Genomic DNA, 17,800 nt, shown 5'->3' with positions numbered 1-17,800 from the left:
ACTTGCTTTACCAGCTTCATGATGACGACACACATAATCATTCAAAGAAACGCATGTGCACTTATATACACATATATATATATATATATATATATATATATATATATATATATATATATATACATGTACGTAAAAGCAGATTTATGTTAGCTTTCAGGGACACAACGTGTCGATCGTAAATTTTCAATGTATTAAGTAAAATAAGGAAAACAAGAAAGATTAAATAAAAGTAATCGAATGAAGAAGAAGAGGAAGAAGAAGAAGAAGAAAATGAACGAAGTGGTAAGGTAAAATAATAAAATAAAAGTGACTTTTGTAATGACAGTAATCGCTTGAGAAAATGAAGAACATGTAAGTAGTGAAATAAATAATGTTTACTGTATGTTTTTTTTTTAAATTTCACGTACACACACACACACACGCATACATATTTCTTTGTACGAATACATACCATTAATACGTATAATTTCATAAGTGAATTATAATATGTGTGTATATGTAAATGTATGTGCATTTGTGTAAAAGAAAAGGATAGAAGTTACTTATTGATTCATATTATCTATCTGTCTTTATTTTCTCGTTGATTATTAACATAACTTTCGTTTCTTCGTTTATTTATTTTATTTCTTTTTTTTGTTTTTATTTTTTACATAGTAATATTCTAGAAATATTTTTCTTTAAATGTATGCATTTGTATGATGTATGATTTTATAACAGAAAATTTATTATTATTAATAATGTTTTCTTATTTCTCCTCACACTTTCTCCAATCTTCTTTGTTGATCATTATAATATCATTTGTTTAAATATAATTTTTGTTGATCTCTTTGCTTTTTATTATTTATTCGTTTATTAATTATTATTATTTCTTGTTTTTATTTCTTACATTTTTATTAATATTTTTCTTTTATTTCTTTTTTTTTACAAAGAGATTTCATGAGTGAGCATACACGAGAACGATTAATAATTGACGTTGCGTGACCATACTACCCATACCCTCTACCCATACCCATACCTATACGTTTCGCGTGACTTTACACGTAACCATCCATGGGTTGTTTGACTATTGGTTGAACCAAAGTGAATCTAACTGGAAATCTTACAGGAATTCATTGCAATTCCATTAACATTCTGACGATTGTAGTTCACGGTAATAAAGTATAATAGAATATATATCTATATATATATATACATATGTATATGTACAATATGTATACATATTAAGTGGAAATACTAATGTCTTAGTTTTTTTTTCTTTTTTTATTATTATTATTATTTATTTTTTTCATTGAAAATAAAAATTGCATGTACTACGTATTACTCTTCCAACAATAAGTATTATTATCATTATCATCATTATCATTATCATTATTGTTATTATTATTATTATTATTATTATTTAATTTTATCTAAATTCACTGTAATATTGTCCAACTTTATTGTAACTTATTGCAAATTTGATTTAATCACTAATTTATATATTGTAATTTTATTATTCTTTGTAAATATATATTTATATTGGAATGACTAGCACTTGAATACGCTATCTGGTGGCTAAACTCAAAATTAGAGTAGATAGGTCGAATTGCTACTATGCCACGTGGGATCTCTAGCACTTGAATACGCTACCTGGTGGCTAAACTCAAAATTAGAGTAGATAGGTCGAATTGCTACTATGCCACGTGAGATCTCTAGCACTTGAATACGCTATCTGGTGGCTAAATTTATAAATAGAGTAGATAGGTCGAATTGCTACTATGCCACGCCCCTACCAGAGATCCCAATACGTACTTGTTTATTCTTTGTTAAATGCATTGTTAAAATATCTTTATTTATATATTTATATTTTTTTATTGTTTATTAACTTTTTATTCTTCTTTTTTAGTATTACTGTATTCATTTCTTTGTATTCTTTCATTTCTTGTTTTATATACATAACCATAAGTTAATCCCTTCAATAAAATAAAATAAATAAATTATGATGACGACGATGATTATTATTATTGTTATTATTATTATTATTATTATTATTATTATTATTGTTATGATTGTCAATATTTTACAATCTAATCTTCCATTTCATTTTTATTTCATGTCGATCGATTTAATCCACAACTTCTCTCACTTAAATAAATAATTTCAAATACCCTTCCTCCCCTTTTCACCACTTCCACCCTTCCACCCACTGTGTTACCTTCAATAACGCAACAAAACTATGGAAAACTTTACGAAGACATTATTGAAGAGAACCACCCCTTCTCCTCACCATTTTTATTTCTCCCTTCTCCTCTCCTCTCCTCTCCTCTCCTCGTTCTTAACGTCCCTCTCTTCCAACCCCTCTCTCTCTCTCTCTCTCCTTTTCTCTCTTTTTTTCTTTTTCTTTACAAAAGAACCGAAAGAATCGACTTTATACTACTTTTACTTTACTTGTCTCTCTTCTAACGGTATCAACGAAGTATACACACACACATACACACACACATATACACACACATACAACAGGAAGAAAAGAAAAATATGGCAGCTGTTTGTAGACAAAACCCAACCGTTTTTATAGAGAAAGAGAGAAAAGAAATGGCTTTTCCTCTTTTCCCTTTTTTCTCTCTCTCTCTCTTTCTCTCTCTCTCTCTCTCCCTCTCTAATACTTTCTTCATCCCTTTTTTTTTTTTATTCTTTTCTCTTCTCTTTTTTTTTCTTTCTTCTTTTTTTTACATAACATTTGTAACGGGGCGGTGTAGTCGCGCGCGCCGTTTTAATACGTCACACACAAAAGAGGGTAAAGTTGGGTGACAGTGGGGTGAAATTGGGTGGGGTGGGGTGGCATGAAGAGAAGAGAAAGGGTAGGAAAAAAACTTTCAACTTTATATTCGTATTCTTTTTTATTTTATCTCTTGCTGTAATTTTTTTTTCTTTTTTTCATTTTGTTTTGTTTTGTTTCGTTTTGTTTTGTCTCCCTCGATTTTCCTGTTTCTTCAACTTTTTTTTCACCCCTTCTTCCAACTCAGCCCTATTTTAATTTTATTTATTATTATTATCATTATTATTATTATTATTATTATTGTTATTATTAATGTGCGTTCTGTTATCTTTTTTTGTAACATCAAATTAATTTTTTTTTATTTATGTTTCGTGTCGTGTCGTTTTGTGTCTTTCGATTTTCTCGTTTCTTCAACTTTGTGTTCAACCTTCTAACTCAGCCCTATTTTATTTTGATTTATTATTATTATTACTATTATTGTTACTGTTATTATTAAGGGGACCTTCTACTCTGCAATTAAAAAAAATTTTTTTTTTTTTTTTACATTTTTCGAATGTATATATATGTAGAAATATTGTGTTAAAATTTCAAAAAGATCCGATGTTTCTAACTACATTTTTGGTGCCTGAACGTAACTACCTCGGACCGCTTTCCTGAGCGTTCGGCGCGCACGGACGACTCTTATCTTGTTCAATCCCTTTCTCTTTCATTGTTTATTCAAGCAGTTTTTTTTATTGTAATCTGTATAATCGGCCGGTAATGGGCCGATAATAAATGCCGGTAATGGGCCGATACTAAATGCCGGTAATGGGCCGATACTAAATGCCGGTAATGGGCCGATACTAAATGCCGGTAATGGGCCGATACTAAATGCCGGTAATGGGCCGATACTAAATGCCGGTAATGGGCCGATACTAAATGCCGGTAATGGGCCGATACTAAATGCCGGTAATGGGCCGATACTAAATGCCGGTAATGGGCCGATACTAAATGCCGGTAATAGGCCGATACTAAATGCCGGTAATGGGCCGATACTAAATGCCGGTAATGGGCCGATACTAAATGCCGGTAATGGGCCGATACTAAATGCCGGTAATGGGCCGATACTAAATGCCGGTAATGGGCCGATACTAAATGCCGGTAATGGGCCGATACTAAATGCCGGTAATGGGCCGATACTAAATGCCGGTAATGGGCCGATACTAAATGCCGGTAATGGGTCGATACTAAATGCCGGTAATGGGTCGATACTAAATGCCGGTAATGGGCCGATACTAAATGCCGGTAATGGGCCGATACTAAATGCCGGTAATGGGCCGATACTAAATGCCGGTAATAGGCCGATACTAAATGCCGGTAATGGGCCGATACTAAATGCCGGTAATGGGCCGATACTAAATGCCGGTAATGGGCCGATACTAAATGCCGGTAATGGGCCGATACTAAATGCCGGTAATGGGCCGATACTAAATGCCGGTAATGGGCCGATACTAAATGCCGGTAATGGGCCGATACTAAATGCCGGTAATGGGCCGATACTAAATGCCGGTAATGGGCCGATACTAAATGCCGGTAATAGGCCGATACTAAATGCCGGTAATGGGCCGATACTAAATGCCGGTAATGGGCCGATACTAAATGCCGGTAATGGGCCGATACTAAATGCCGGTAATGGGCCGATACTAAATGCCGGTAATGGGCCGATACTAAATGCCGGTAATGGGCCGATACTAAATGCCGGTAATGGGCCGATACTAAATGCCGGTAATGGGCCGATACTAAATGCCGGTAATGGGCCGATACTAAATGCCGGTAATGGGCCGATACTAAATGCCGGTAATGGGCCGATACTAAATGCCGGTAATGGGCCGATACTAAATGCCGGTAATGGGCCGATACTAAATGCCGGTAATGGGCCGATACTAAATGCCGGTAATAGGCCGATACTAAATGCCGGTAATGGGCCGATACTAAATGCCGGTAATGGGCCGATACTAAATGCCGGTAATGGGCCGATACTAAATGCCGGTAATGGGCCGATACTAAATGCCGGTAATGGGCCGATACTAAATGCCGGTAATGGGCCGATACTAAATGCCGGTAATGGGCCGATACTAAATGCCGGTAATGGGCCGATACTAAATGCCGGTAATGGGTCGATACTAAATGCCGGTAATGGGTCGATACTAAATGCCGGTAATGGGCCGATACTAAATGCCGGTAATGGGCCGATACTAAATGCCGGTAATGGGCCGATACTAAATGCCGGTAATGGGCCGATACTAAATGCCGGTAATGGGCCGATACTAAATGCCGGTAATAGGCCGATACTAAATGCCGGTAATGGGCCGATACTAAATGCCGGTAATGGGCCGATACTAAATGCCGGTAATGGGCCGATACTAAATGCCGGTAATGGGCCGATACTAAATGCCGGTAATGGGCCGATACTAAATGCCGGTAATGGGCCGATACTAAATGCCGGTAATGGGCCGATACTAAATGCCGGTAATGGGCCGATACTAAATGCCGGTAATGGGCCGATACTAAATGCCGGTAATGGGCCGATACTAAATGCCGGTAATGGGCCGATACTAAATGCCGGTAATGGGCCGATACTAAATGCCGGTAATGGGCCGATACTAAATGCCGGTAATGGGCCGATACTAAATGCCGGTAATGGGCCGATACTAAATGCCGGTAATGGGCCGATAATAAATGCCGGTAATGGGCCGATAATAAATGCCCGAAGTTGAATTTTAAAATAACAGATTCCCATGTTCTCAACCCTTTTCAAAGTTTGTTTGCATTTTAATTTATTTTCATTTCAACTTGTTCGTACACTTTTGACGGAGACTGTATCTTTCCTTACAAATAGAAAGGGATCATAATATCTCACGATTCATAAAAAAAAAAAAAAGATTATAATAATTACCATAAGTGTTCCATCGACTGGTGTAAGTACCTCAAAACTAAGGCACTGAAGCAAAAATACAAGCATCCTCCGGCACTTTCTAAAGATGTACAGAAAGTGCTAAAGCCTTTTTATGAGGATCTGACTAAGACAGAACTGCTGGAAAGATGTTTAGGTGGACATACGCAGAATAATAATGAAAGCTTTAATAACTGCGTAAGGAACATGGCACCTAAACACCTGTTTAACGGCAAAAAAGTTGTTGAAATTGCGTGCAAAGTTTCAGCATGTATCTTTAACGAAGGATTTCAAACAGTGATGAAGATAATGGAAACGATGGGCATGAAACTTGGGCCAGGAGCGATCGACTTTGCTAAAAGACGCGACGACCGACGTATCGAATCTGCGAACCGTCGAAGCTCTGAGTGCTCAAAAGATGCCAGATCAAAGTGGAAGAAGGCAAGACTGGAAGAAATTGAAGAATATGAACAAGAAGAAGGTCTATTGTACGGTCCAGGCATCGCAGATTAAGTTTAGGTAAGAATTTTTAACGATTTTGAGTAGAAAAAAAAAACTTTAAACGCGCTTATCTCGAAAGTATGTTTCGAAATACTAGCTCCATCGTATCTCACGAACCAGTAAACCGATTCTTATAAAATTTAATCCACATATTCTACACATGAGCTGTAACAAAGTGACGGAGAGTTTTTTCTTATATTTTAATTTTTACTATTTATTTTTAGTCAAAAACAATAAAAAAAAAAAGGTCAAATTTACGTTTTTTTTGTAATTTGTCCACCATTTTTTTATTTATTGATAAAATTTTTATATAAAATTGTCACTTTGTAGCTGAAGTCATACAGAATATAAAACCATTTTACTTTTATGTTTCAGGTAAGCCATTCTCAAGTTCTGATGGAGCTACCAAAGCACTAAAGTTTTAAGGTGTTTTTTTTATACTACTGTTTTTGCAATAAAAAATTAATTAAAATGAAAAAATAAAAATTCATTTATATAGTTTAAGACTCAATTTAACAAACCCAACAACTTTTAGATCGATATCTTTTATAGTTTTCTTGGAAAAAAATTCGCGAAAATAGCCTTTTTTTTAGGTGCTCAGAGTAGAAGGTCCCCTTAATATGCGTTCTGTTATCTTTTTTTGTAACATCAAATTAATTTTTTTTTTTTATTTATGTTTCGTGTCGTTTCGTTTTGTGTCTTTCGATTTTTCTGTTTCTTCAACTTTGTGTTCAACCTTCTCTAACTTAACAATATTTTACTTTTATTTATTATTATTATTACTATTATTGGTGTTTTTTATTATTAATAATATGCGTTCTGTTATTACCCCAACCTTATTTTATTTTTATTTATTATTACTATCATTGTAATTATTATTATTATTAATGATATGCATTCTGTTATTACCCTAACCCCTATTTTATTTTTATTGATTATTCCTATCATTATTATTATAATTATTAATGTGATTATTAATATGCGTTATGTTATAATTTTTTTTGTGTAGTATCAAATTAATTATTTTCCTTAATTTTATTATTGTAAAAAAATGAATCAAAAAAGAAAACTTTATTAATTAATTATTGATTTATCCAACCTCCTTGAATGTTCACGATATATATATTTTTTTTTCTATCATTTATTCTCTCTCTTGTTTTTATTTCATTATTATCTTTTTCCACAATTCCTGTTCTACGGTGCTTCACCTTTCTCTCTCTCTCTCTCTTTCTCTTTCTTGTTCTCTTTCCATCTCTATCTATCTCCTGTCGTACTTCGTAAAAGTCGATTTATATGCAAGGACTACGCTAATGCATTATGCAAAAAGAGAATCGATTCGAATGTATAAAGAGAGCGATGATTTTTAATAAATCGGCACACACAGATAATATTCGGGTTCGGTTAATACATTAAGCGAAGAACAGAACAGAAAAGAAACTCTGGTGGGGTGAGGTAGGGGGTGGGAGGAAGCTGGGAGTTCTGTGAGTACACGTCGGGTTTGCAGATCGATGGCTCGTTTTACGAGGAATTGTATTTAAATCACGTGTATACATTTTAATACGACCGATTGCAACAAAAAGCAAAAAAGGGTGATGAAAAAGTAGATGATGAAGATCATGATGAAAAAGTAGATGATGAAAATGAAGAAAATGAAGAAGAATACGATGAAGATGAAGAAAATAAAGAAAATGATGAAAATTAAGAAGAAGACGATGAAGATGAAAAATAAGAAGAAGAAGAAGAAGATGATGAAGATGAAGATGAAGAGGAAAATGAAATGGAAGAAAGTGAAGATCAAAAACAAGAAAATAAAAATGAAAATGAAGAAAATGAAGATGAAGAAAATGAAGAAAATAAAACAAAAAATGAAGAAGAGGAAGATAAAGAAAAAGAAGCTCAAGCTGAAGATGAAGAAAAAGAAGCTCAAGCTGAAGATGAAGAAAAAGAAGTTCAAATTGAAAATGAAGAAAAAGAAGTTTAAGCTAAAGATGAAGAAAAAGGAACTCAAGCTGAAGATGAAAAAAAAGAAACTCAAGCTGAAGATGAAAAAAAAAGAAACTCAAGCTGAAGATGAAAAAAAAAAAAAGAAACTCAAGCTGAAGATGAAGAAAAAGAAGCTCAAGCTGAAGGTGAAGAAAAAGAAACTCACTCTGAAGATGAAACAAAAAAAAAACTCAAGCTGAAAATGAAGAAGAAGAAGAAAAAAAAGTTAAAGGTAAAGGGTAAAGAAAAAAGAACAAGGAAATGGGAAAGATAAAGAGATAAGCTGATTAGTAAATTAATGAAATTAAAGAGAAAGAAATAAAAAATGCAATGAAATAATAATAGAAAGAAGAAAGAGAGATAGAAAGAATAACATAAAATGAAAAAGATTGAAGTAAGAATGAGAAAAAAATGTAAAAGTATAAGTCTAAGTATCAATTAGGAAAAAAAAATTGTTGAACAAGTTAGATATATTTATATAGTAATTGGTATTAAGAGAAATTCTTTCTCTCTTCTCGAACTTATTAGACCAAGGTATTCGATCTACGACGATGAACACACACAACCGATGCAAAGTATAAAACCGTTAATCTAAAGTCTCACAGCGAGAATAGTACTTCGGTCAGGCATTCATTAAAATCCAATATCCGGGCTTTTAATGAGCGATCACGCGTATATGGTATAGAAAGAGAGAAAGAGAAAGAGAAAGAGAAAGATAGAATGGAATCTGAAGTTAAATCGTTCGAAGTTGAATTTTTTCTTTTTTTTTTTTATCAATTTCTTCCTATACGATTAACAATCACATTTTTGTTATCAATACGAATATTTCAGATTTATACTTCCATAACTTCATTTTTTTTTTGTTCTAATATAATTTGAAACATATCATTATTCTTCATGATTTTATTAAATTTATAATTGATAATGGAAGAATTGTTTTTTTTTTTTACATTTTTTTTTTTACAAATATTGTACACCAATTTATAGTTGAATATAATATTATAAAAACGAATATATATACTATCTTAATAAATATAAATTACGTGTCACGTTGTTTGTCCGCAATGGACTCTTAAACTACTGAACCAATTTTAATCAAATTTTACACACTGTGTGCAGTTTCATCCAACTTGAAAGATAGAATAGTTTATATTTCAATTTATAATCGCAATATTATTTTATTGCCAATTATTTGTTTATTAACAAAGAGTCATGATTATCTCCGTTAATTCGATAAGATTCTAACAGATGGCGGTATAAGGTAATTCGTTAACTTATATATACATATATATTAGTTATTATTATATATATATTAGTTATTAAATAAATTATTAATTAATTATTAAATAAATTTAAATAATTAAATAATATAACTAAAATCGTTTAAATTACTAATCACATGATCTGTTCAAATTACACCCAAAGTTATCTTAGAAACTATTTTTTTAAGATCAATTTTGCTACATTAAATTAAAAAAATAATAAATTACTAGACTAGTATGAGATCATTATTTACAATTAGAGAATTTAAATCGTCTTTAAATAAATAAATAAAAAAATAAAAAATAAAAAAGAATTTATTTCTAATTTTTTTTTAATTCGAATTCAATCGTATACACATTCCCATTCTAAACTAAATTTATTTCAACATTTATTTTTTCATTATACATATACATATATATATACATATATATATATACATATAATGACAACAAGTTCCTGTTTCGTGTATTACATTAATGTAAGTTTAGTTAAGAAAAGCCGTAATGTTTGCTCGCGTGGAACGCTAATAAGGAGAGTTGGTACTTCAAATTTATGGTTTATCATATATATATATATATATATAATATATAAAATTATATATAGAAGACACATACATACAGAAACATATAATAAGTGAGTAAAATATTTTTTCTACAACAAAAAAAGAAATATTGAATCATATATAATGTACCACTATCCAACTTCATTACATCGTGAACCTGCGTATTACTTTAACACATTAATTTAATTCTTTTCTCAGACATTTTGAATTACATCGACGAAAGAAAGTATTACTTCCCCCCTCTCCCCTCCCTCACCCCCCACCCTCCTCCTTCCCCCTTTTTCCCTTCCTCCCTCACACCTCACCCTTCTTATTCGTCGCGAGTAATATGATTGTTAAAGTTGTTAAGTTCTTGTAGAAACTCGACGTTTTCATTAACGTTTCATTTTTTTTTATTATTATTATTATTATTACAAGGTATGTAATGTATAGGTTGTTTCAAAATATAAATTGTTTTTAGAGATAAATTCAATACATTAAAATAGAAAGAAAAAATATATTCCTATATATATATATTATAATAGATGTATTATATATAATTGTAATATTATTTAATTTTAAATGTTTTTTGTGTTTTCAAATAATTTATATAATTACCATAATTGTTATAGTTACATTGGAACAATTTTAAAATATAAAATATTTTTAGGGTTAAGTTAATAATTACATTGATATAAGAAAAAAAAAATATTTCTATTATTACATAACCGATATACAATTGTAATATTATTTAATTTTATATGTATAATAATTTACGTTACAACAATTCTAATTGCTCTAATTGCATTGTATGGAACAATTGTAAAATATAAAACTATTTTCAGGGTTAAACTAATTACATTAAAAAATAAGACCAAAAAAAAATTATTTTTATTATCATATAAACGATATATAATTGTATCTACGAACATTAAATGTTTTTTGTGTTTATCAATAATTTATGTAACTATACTAATTACTTTACTGCAACTATTTACAATTAAAAGCTTCTTATCTCGTTAAACCTGATTAAGAAGATCTATGATAAGACGTTTGAAATACTTCATTACAAAATCAAAAGATATTATCACCACTTATACAACATTTACTATCAAAATTATTTAACAACACGTATAATAAAAAAAACAAATATAATTCTAACAAAATTATCATATACAATATATAATTATATGAATATCATTATTATTATTATTATTATCATTATTATTATTATTATTATTATTATTATTATTATTATTATTATTATTTCAATGTACTGCAATTACGTCTGAAGTTACGCTCATATATTTTGAAATATACAATATATATATATATATATAGATTCATCCAAAAGACACATTATAATGAACTTATTTTGCATATATATACGTAATTATCATGTAAACTAAATATTACAACGCGTAATATTACAACGTAAGATGTAATTTACTTTGCTTTACATATACATATATATACATATATACATATATTCATACAACGTGTAATTTCTCGTCAATTTTATCTAACTAACCAAACTAGTTGTAATAGTAGTAGTAGTAGTAGTAGTAGTATAAAAATAAGAGATAAAAGAGAAATGAATTACGATTGAAGAGAATGAATAAGAAAAAGAAGAAGAAGAAGATGAAGAAAAATATATTGAAGTACACAAGTGTTTTATCTTAGTCTTTAAAAACCAGCAAAACTTATTTTCTATCTCTTCTTTCTCCTATCTCTTTCTTCAACAGATTTGTCTTCACAAGCAAAACTCGGCCCTAATTTACAAGGGATCCAATATGAAATACACTTTGGTTCGAGCTTTATTTGCGATTATTGCCTTCTCTGATTTATAACTGACGTTTGATATCTTTATGTAAGGGTTCGGAACCCAAGTATTTAATACCTTCACGACCAATCGTCTGCCAACAACGATACTGTGCACGCTATTCTACACAACACGGTAATAATATCATACTACATATACTATGTATATATATACATATATGTATATAAAGAAAGAAAGAGAGAGAGAGAGAGAGAGAGAGAGTGAGAGATAATACACCTTTGATCCCGTTAAAACGAGCTCGAGTTGAAAATCATCATTTGCGTGTTAAATCGATTCGATATATATTTTTTTTTTAAACGAATTAAATTGACCAGTTATTTAAATAAAATAATCGATCCTTTATATATATATATATATATATATATATGGCATACGTATAATATATAATACATATCTGTATTCGATCCAATATCGTTTGAATTTATTTTTTATCGTAAGAAATAAAAAATATAATTATTTCCACTTCGTATATATTAATTAGTTCAACTGATTTTTATTAATATATATTTTATTTTATTTTTTTATTTTTGTAATATTAACTCCGAGAGAGATAATGGAATAGTTAATTTAAATTTAAAACAAAAATATATATATATATATATATATATATATATATATATAAAGTAAAATAATTATATAAACAATATAACAACTATCCAAATTTAAGGTAATTAAATTTATTACTGTAATATTATATAATTAATTGTAATTATAATTTGTATAATACAAATATATTATATATACATATTAATTATTATTTTTTTATATTTATTATTTTATTTTATAATTATAATATAATTAATTAAATATATCATATAATATTAACGAACATAATCTACTACAATTCAATGAATATATTTTTCAATAATTAAATCAAAGAAATTTAATTCATTAAAAAAAAAACCCTAAACTAAGCTAAACTAAATTAAAAAAAAAAAAAAATTAAAAAATTAAAAAATCATTAATTTTAAACATTACGATCAAATAATAAAACGATAAGTACACTCATCTTCGAAACGACACCACGTCGACAAAATTAATACGTTTATCACTCGTGAATTTCCTGGCTAACGTTAACGCGTGCACAATTTCCTACGTGTTTAGCGTACATATACATACATACATATGTACAAAGAGAGATAGAGAGAAATACATATGTACATATATATATATATATATGTGATACGTGTGTACGCGGTCATCGGGACGATCAACAAGTGGCTCATGATTTTGTCAGCGGTAGCGGTGGTACACCGCGCGTTAAAGTATCCCCCTACAACCACCCCCAAACCCACCCCTAACCCTCCCACTTTCACTCCTCATCTACTCACTCACTCACTCTCTCTCTCTCTCTCTCTCTCTCTCATTCACTTTCCCTCTTTGGTAGGTACTCTTTATCGAATCCACCGTTTTACGTACTTACGTACTACGTGTATACATACATATATATATATACATATATATACTATATACAGTAGTATAGATAGGAGTGTAAAGTAGTATCCGTAGAGACCTCTCTTCTCTATCGTAAAAGATACTCTCGATTCCGTCACTCGGACCTTTAAATAGTTCGTTCATCGTGCAGCAACAAGTGCGAACGAGAGGATTTTCGCTGGTTCATCGATGGACGAGAGAAAAAAAAAAAGAAAAGGTAAAAAAAGGAAAAAGAGAGAGAGAGAGAGAGAGAGAGAGAAAGTGAGATGAATTTTCACGTTCGATGGATGGCCTTGGTAGAATAGTAACGAGATTGGTTAAGCATACATTAAATTGATCACGTTAATGTAACCTTTTAAAAGCTCTTTTAAATGTTCAATTATTATTAGTTATATCATACGATTTATTTCATTATATGTGTATGTGTATAAAGTGATTACATAGGTGAAAGTTAATTCTTCCTTGGTTAATCAAAAGTTTGATTACTTCAATTTTGTATTTTTCGTAGAAATTTGTGTTAACCTATTGTTATATATATTAACATATACATTATATTATATTATATATAGTACATATATTATAATACAATTAAATATATGTTATATTATTTATATTAAAATTAAATATTATTAAATTATTAATATATTATTAAAATTAAATATATTATTTATATATATTATATTATATTAAATTTATTATATTACATACAGTATTATAGTACATTATAGTACAATATAACATAATATAACATAATATAAAAGTATCATACATATTATAATTTATTAATTTATTAATTGGATGTTAAGAATGTTTTTAAAATACGTAAATTGTTTATGTAATATTTAAAAGAAAAAGTAGTCTTAAAAAGGTTTTTAATAAGGGAGTGTCATTGATTTATTCAAACGATACCAAAATTTGGTATCACTTTACAAACTTTTGACTCATCTTGTATATATAGATGTACTATATTATACAAAGGTATATATTCCAGGTTACTTCAGAGAGAATTTAGTGAACCGTGTGCAAAGTGCATAACGCGCTTAAAAAAAAATAATGGAAAAAAAAAAAAAACAGCAAAGAAAGGATAAAAAGTAAGAGTAAAGTTTCCCAACGTGTTACTACATCGATGTCCTCTCTACCATAGGTGAGAGAAAGATAGAAAAATATAAAAAACAGAGAAAGAGAGAGAAGAGAGAGAGAGAAAGAGAGAGAGAGGATACCTAAAGGACCAAAACAGCAGACTGCTGTTCTTCTCTGCTTCCCAGCTGCCGACCAACTGGCACCCTCTCTTCTTTTAAATTCCCTTCGGACGTTCTAGAAAACGACTCCTGAACAGTCCAGTCCCTTTTTCTTTTTCTTTATTCTTTTTCTTCTTTATTCTGTCTTATTACCGAATATCATGATTTTTTCAAAAATAAATTGGTTTATAAAAATTGCTTGTAATCTTAAAGGATATTAGAGTTCCTTATGTTATGTTTTTTTCTGTTATTTTTTTTTTGTATTTTATTTTATTTTATTATATCAACACAAAATTGAAAATACATTCTTCTGTATATAGAAATATTGTTATAATATATTATAAATAATATAATAATATATTTATATATTATTTCAATATATATTGCAACATATTTATATAATTTATTATGTAATTATTTATATAATTTTTAAATAGAAAATATTTGTATAATTATTTTTATAAATATTAATATTATATATAATTATTTTTATAATTTTTAAATAGAAAATATTATTTATATAATTGGTATTTTTTTTATATATAATTTATATAACTATTATAATATTATTTTATTTATATAATTATATATACATATAACATTTATAATTTATATCATTTTATATATATATATATATATATTAATTTTATTATTTTTTTATATAATTATATTTATATAATAAAAAGGTAATGAAATTTCTCTGTACTACTAATAACTCATTGAAAAAATAATTTATAATAAGTATCATACATATTTAAATTTCTATTACTTTCAAAGAATGACATGTATGTGTCATTTCACTTTCTTAGTATATAAAATGTATATTAACGAAATCATTTTGAAGAAAGTTGGTTTAATAACAAATATCAATTTTCAATTGATCATGTTTAAGATTTACATAATCCCCAAACACGTAAGCAAGCAACCAAGCAACCAAGTAAGTAACTAAGTAACTAAGTAAGTAAATTAGTAAATAAGTAAAATAATTACATGATTCATATAACATAGTTATAAAATTGTTATTTTAAAAAAAAAAAAAAAACAAAGTAACCTTATTATGATTAAACGATAGAAAACTTGTTCAGTTTCTTACGACATACTCATTATTACTACATTTATTACCAAAGAGAACAAATAATCATAGTAATAGTAGTAGTAATGTATGTGAGGAAAAAGAGAGATAAAAAAAAATAAAGAAAGAGAGTGAGGAAGGGTGGGGGGAGGGAGATACGAGAGGGTGGAAGTGGAAGGAAAGAACACGAAGCGATGGAAAAGAAAGTTTAATGCTAATTTATTTCCAATTACTATGGAAATATGAAAGCCCCGGTAAAAAAGATCTCTCTCTCTCTCTCTCTTTCTCTCTTTCTCTCTCTTATACTCATTTTTTCTTTTTCTCTTTTTACCTGCCCTTTTTATCTTTCTCTCTCTCTATCTATCTCTCTTTCTTACTCCTTTTTCCAAGCATCGACGTTTTAACCTGCAATACATATTATTTTTCAGAGCGCCGAGCAAAACGGGCCGGGGCCCTGGTATGGTGCTGGTGGTGGTGGTGGTGGTGGTGGTAGTGGTGGTGATGGTGATAGTGGTGGTGCAATTATCTCTACGGTAATAATCGTGGTCCGAACGACAGCCACGTAATAACGCTAGTTTATGTTTCCAGTTAATGAGTTTGAAAAGAAATACGAAATAAACGTGTGCCCTGTGCTGTTGTTGCGAGGGTGAGAGAAAAGAAAAGAAATGAATAGAATGAATGAAAAAGAAAGCTAAAGATAAAGCTTAAGCAAAAAAGAAAAAAGACAAATAAAAGTAATGACAAACAAAAAATAAATAAAATAAATACAAAATCAATGTAAAATAAATCTAAAATAAATCTAAAATAAATTGGAAAACCAAAAATAAATAAAAATAAATAAAATAAAAAATAAAATAAAAAATAAAATAAACATAAGATAAATAAGTAAAATAAAAAATGAAATAAATATAAAATAAATCTAAAATAAATAAAAATAAAAATACACATACTTCTTTAAAATTGTAAAAAAAATCAGACACACATTGATATTACAACTACTTTACTTTTCCATCTAACTATATATATATATATATATTTGTAAATTTAATTTCTTAAATAAAAACATAGAATTTGGTTCCTCTTTTATTTTTCTTTATCCATTTTTCCTGGGTTTCCCTTTTAGTCGCCTCTTACGACAAACAGGGATTACTGGGGGGGTATTTTTCCCCGCCAACCCCACGGAAGTTTTCTAAACTTATTGCAATTTATTTAATCATAAATATATATATATATATATATATATATATATATATATATATATATATATATATATATATATCTATACTGGATAACGATCATTATTAATTCAATAATTTACTAAGCACAAAGAATTATACTTAAAGAATAGAAAAATAAGCAAGAAAAAAATAGATAAATAAAGATAGAGTTAACGTTAAAAGAATGAGAATGAGAATGAGAAAGAGAAAGAGAGAAAGAGAGAGAGATAGAAAGAGAGAAGAACAAGGCACGTCTCTTACACGTGATTTTGCGTGCAACATCTGTCATTTGCATAATTGGAACATCTGCTCGAACGATATTTCAGTCTAAGCGAACATTAGTATCCAACATGTACGTATTTATATATTTATGCTTTGAATTTAATGAGATAACGTTGTTGTTGTTGTTGTTGTTGTTGTTGTTGTTGTTGTTGTTGTTGTTGTTGTTGTTCTTTTTCTTCTTCTTCTTCTTCTTTTCTCGTCTTATTTATTATTTATTGTTTATTTTTATTTTTAATCTTATCATTATTATTATTAGTATTATTATTGTTTTATTTCGTTTATTTCAATTAAAGAAAATATACTTTCCAAACAATATTATAATCTATCTTTATTTATATTTTATTATAAATAATAATCTATTATATATTATAATATATATATGTAGGAATTTTATTTAGAGTAAGAGATACGAAATGAAAAAAAAAAAAACCCCAATTTAAACCTACTAACAAAATGTATTTTAAGAAATAATAGAAAAAGCGCAAGAATAGTTTCACAATCTTTCTTATACAATGTAGATAGCGACTTTACTTTTACAACCGATATCGACTTAGAATGCTTTAGCATCTGATACAACTGAACTACTGATTACTAACTCACTCATTAACAGTTAACAACTCAATTCATTCATAAACAACTAACATCTTATTGATTAGCAGCTGATAACTTATTGATTAGCAACTTACAACTTATTGATTAACAACTAACATCTTATTGATTAGACACTAACATCTTA

The 17,800-nt window shown here is 29.0% G+C and overlaps 2 protein-coding genes across 5 annotated transcripts in view; one reads left to right on the top strand and one right to left on the bottom strand.

The window, feature by feature from the left end:
- The window catches only part of LOC107066867 (TOX high mobility group box family member 4), a 265,278-nt gene that overhangs the window by 234,350 nt on the left and 13,128 nt on the right, over positions 1–17,800 (bottom strand). The window lies entirely within an intron of this gene.
- LOC149033306 (uncharacterized) lies at positions 5,381–6,689 on the top strand. The gene is made up of 2 exons (XM_089169721.1): positions 5,381–6,209; positions 6,567–6,689. The coding sequence occupies exon 1, from the start codon at positions 5,898–5,900 to the stop codon at positions 6,201–6,203; it is 306 nt and encodes a 101-aa protein (XP_089025847.1). The 5' UTR covers positions 5,381–5,897; the 3' UTR covers positions 6,204–6,209; positions 6,567–6,689.

Source organism: Polistes dominula, unplaced genomic scaffold (genome assembly GCF_049000335.1).
Source record: "Polistes dominula isolate Pdom_NZ unplaced genomic scaffold, Pdom_raw_medaka contig_49, whole genome shotgun sequence".
Lineage (NCBI taxonomy): Eukaryota > Metazoa > Arthropoda > Insecta > Hymenoptera > Vespidae > Polistes > Polistes dominula.
The sequence above is the reverse complement of the archived record's forward strand: the minus strand, read 5'-3'. Positions and strand labels throughout refer to the sequence as shown.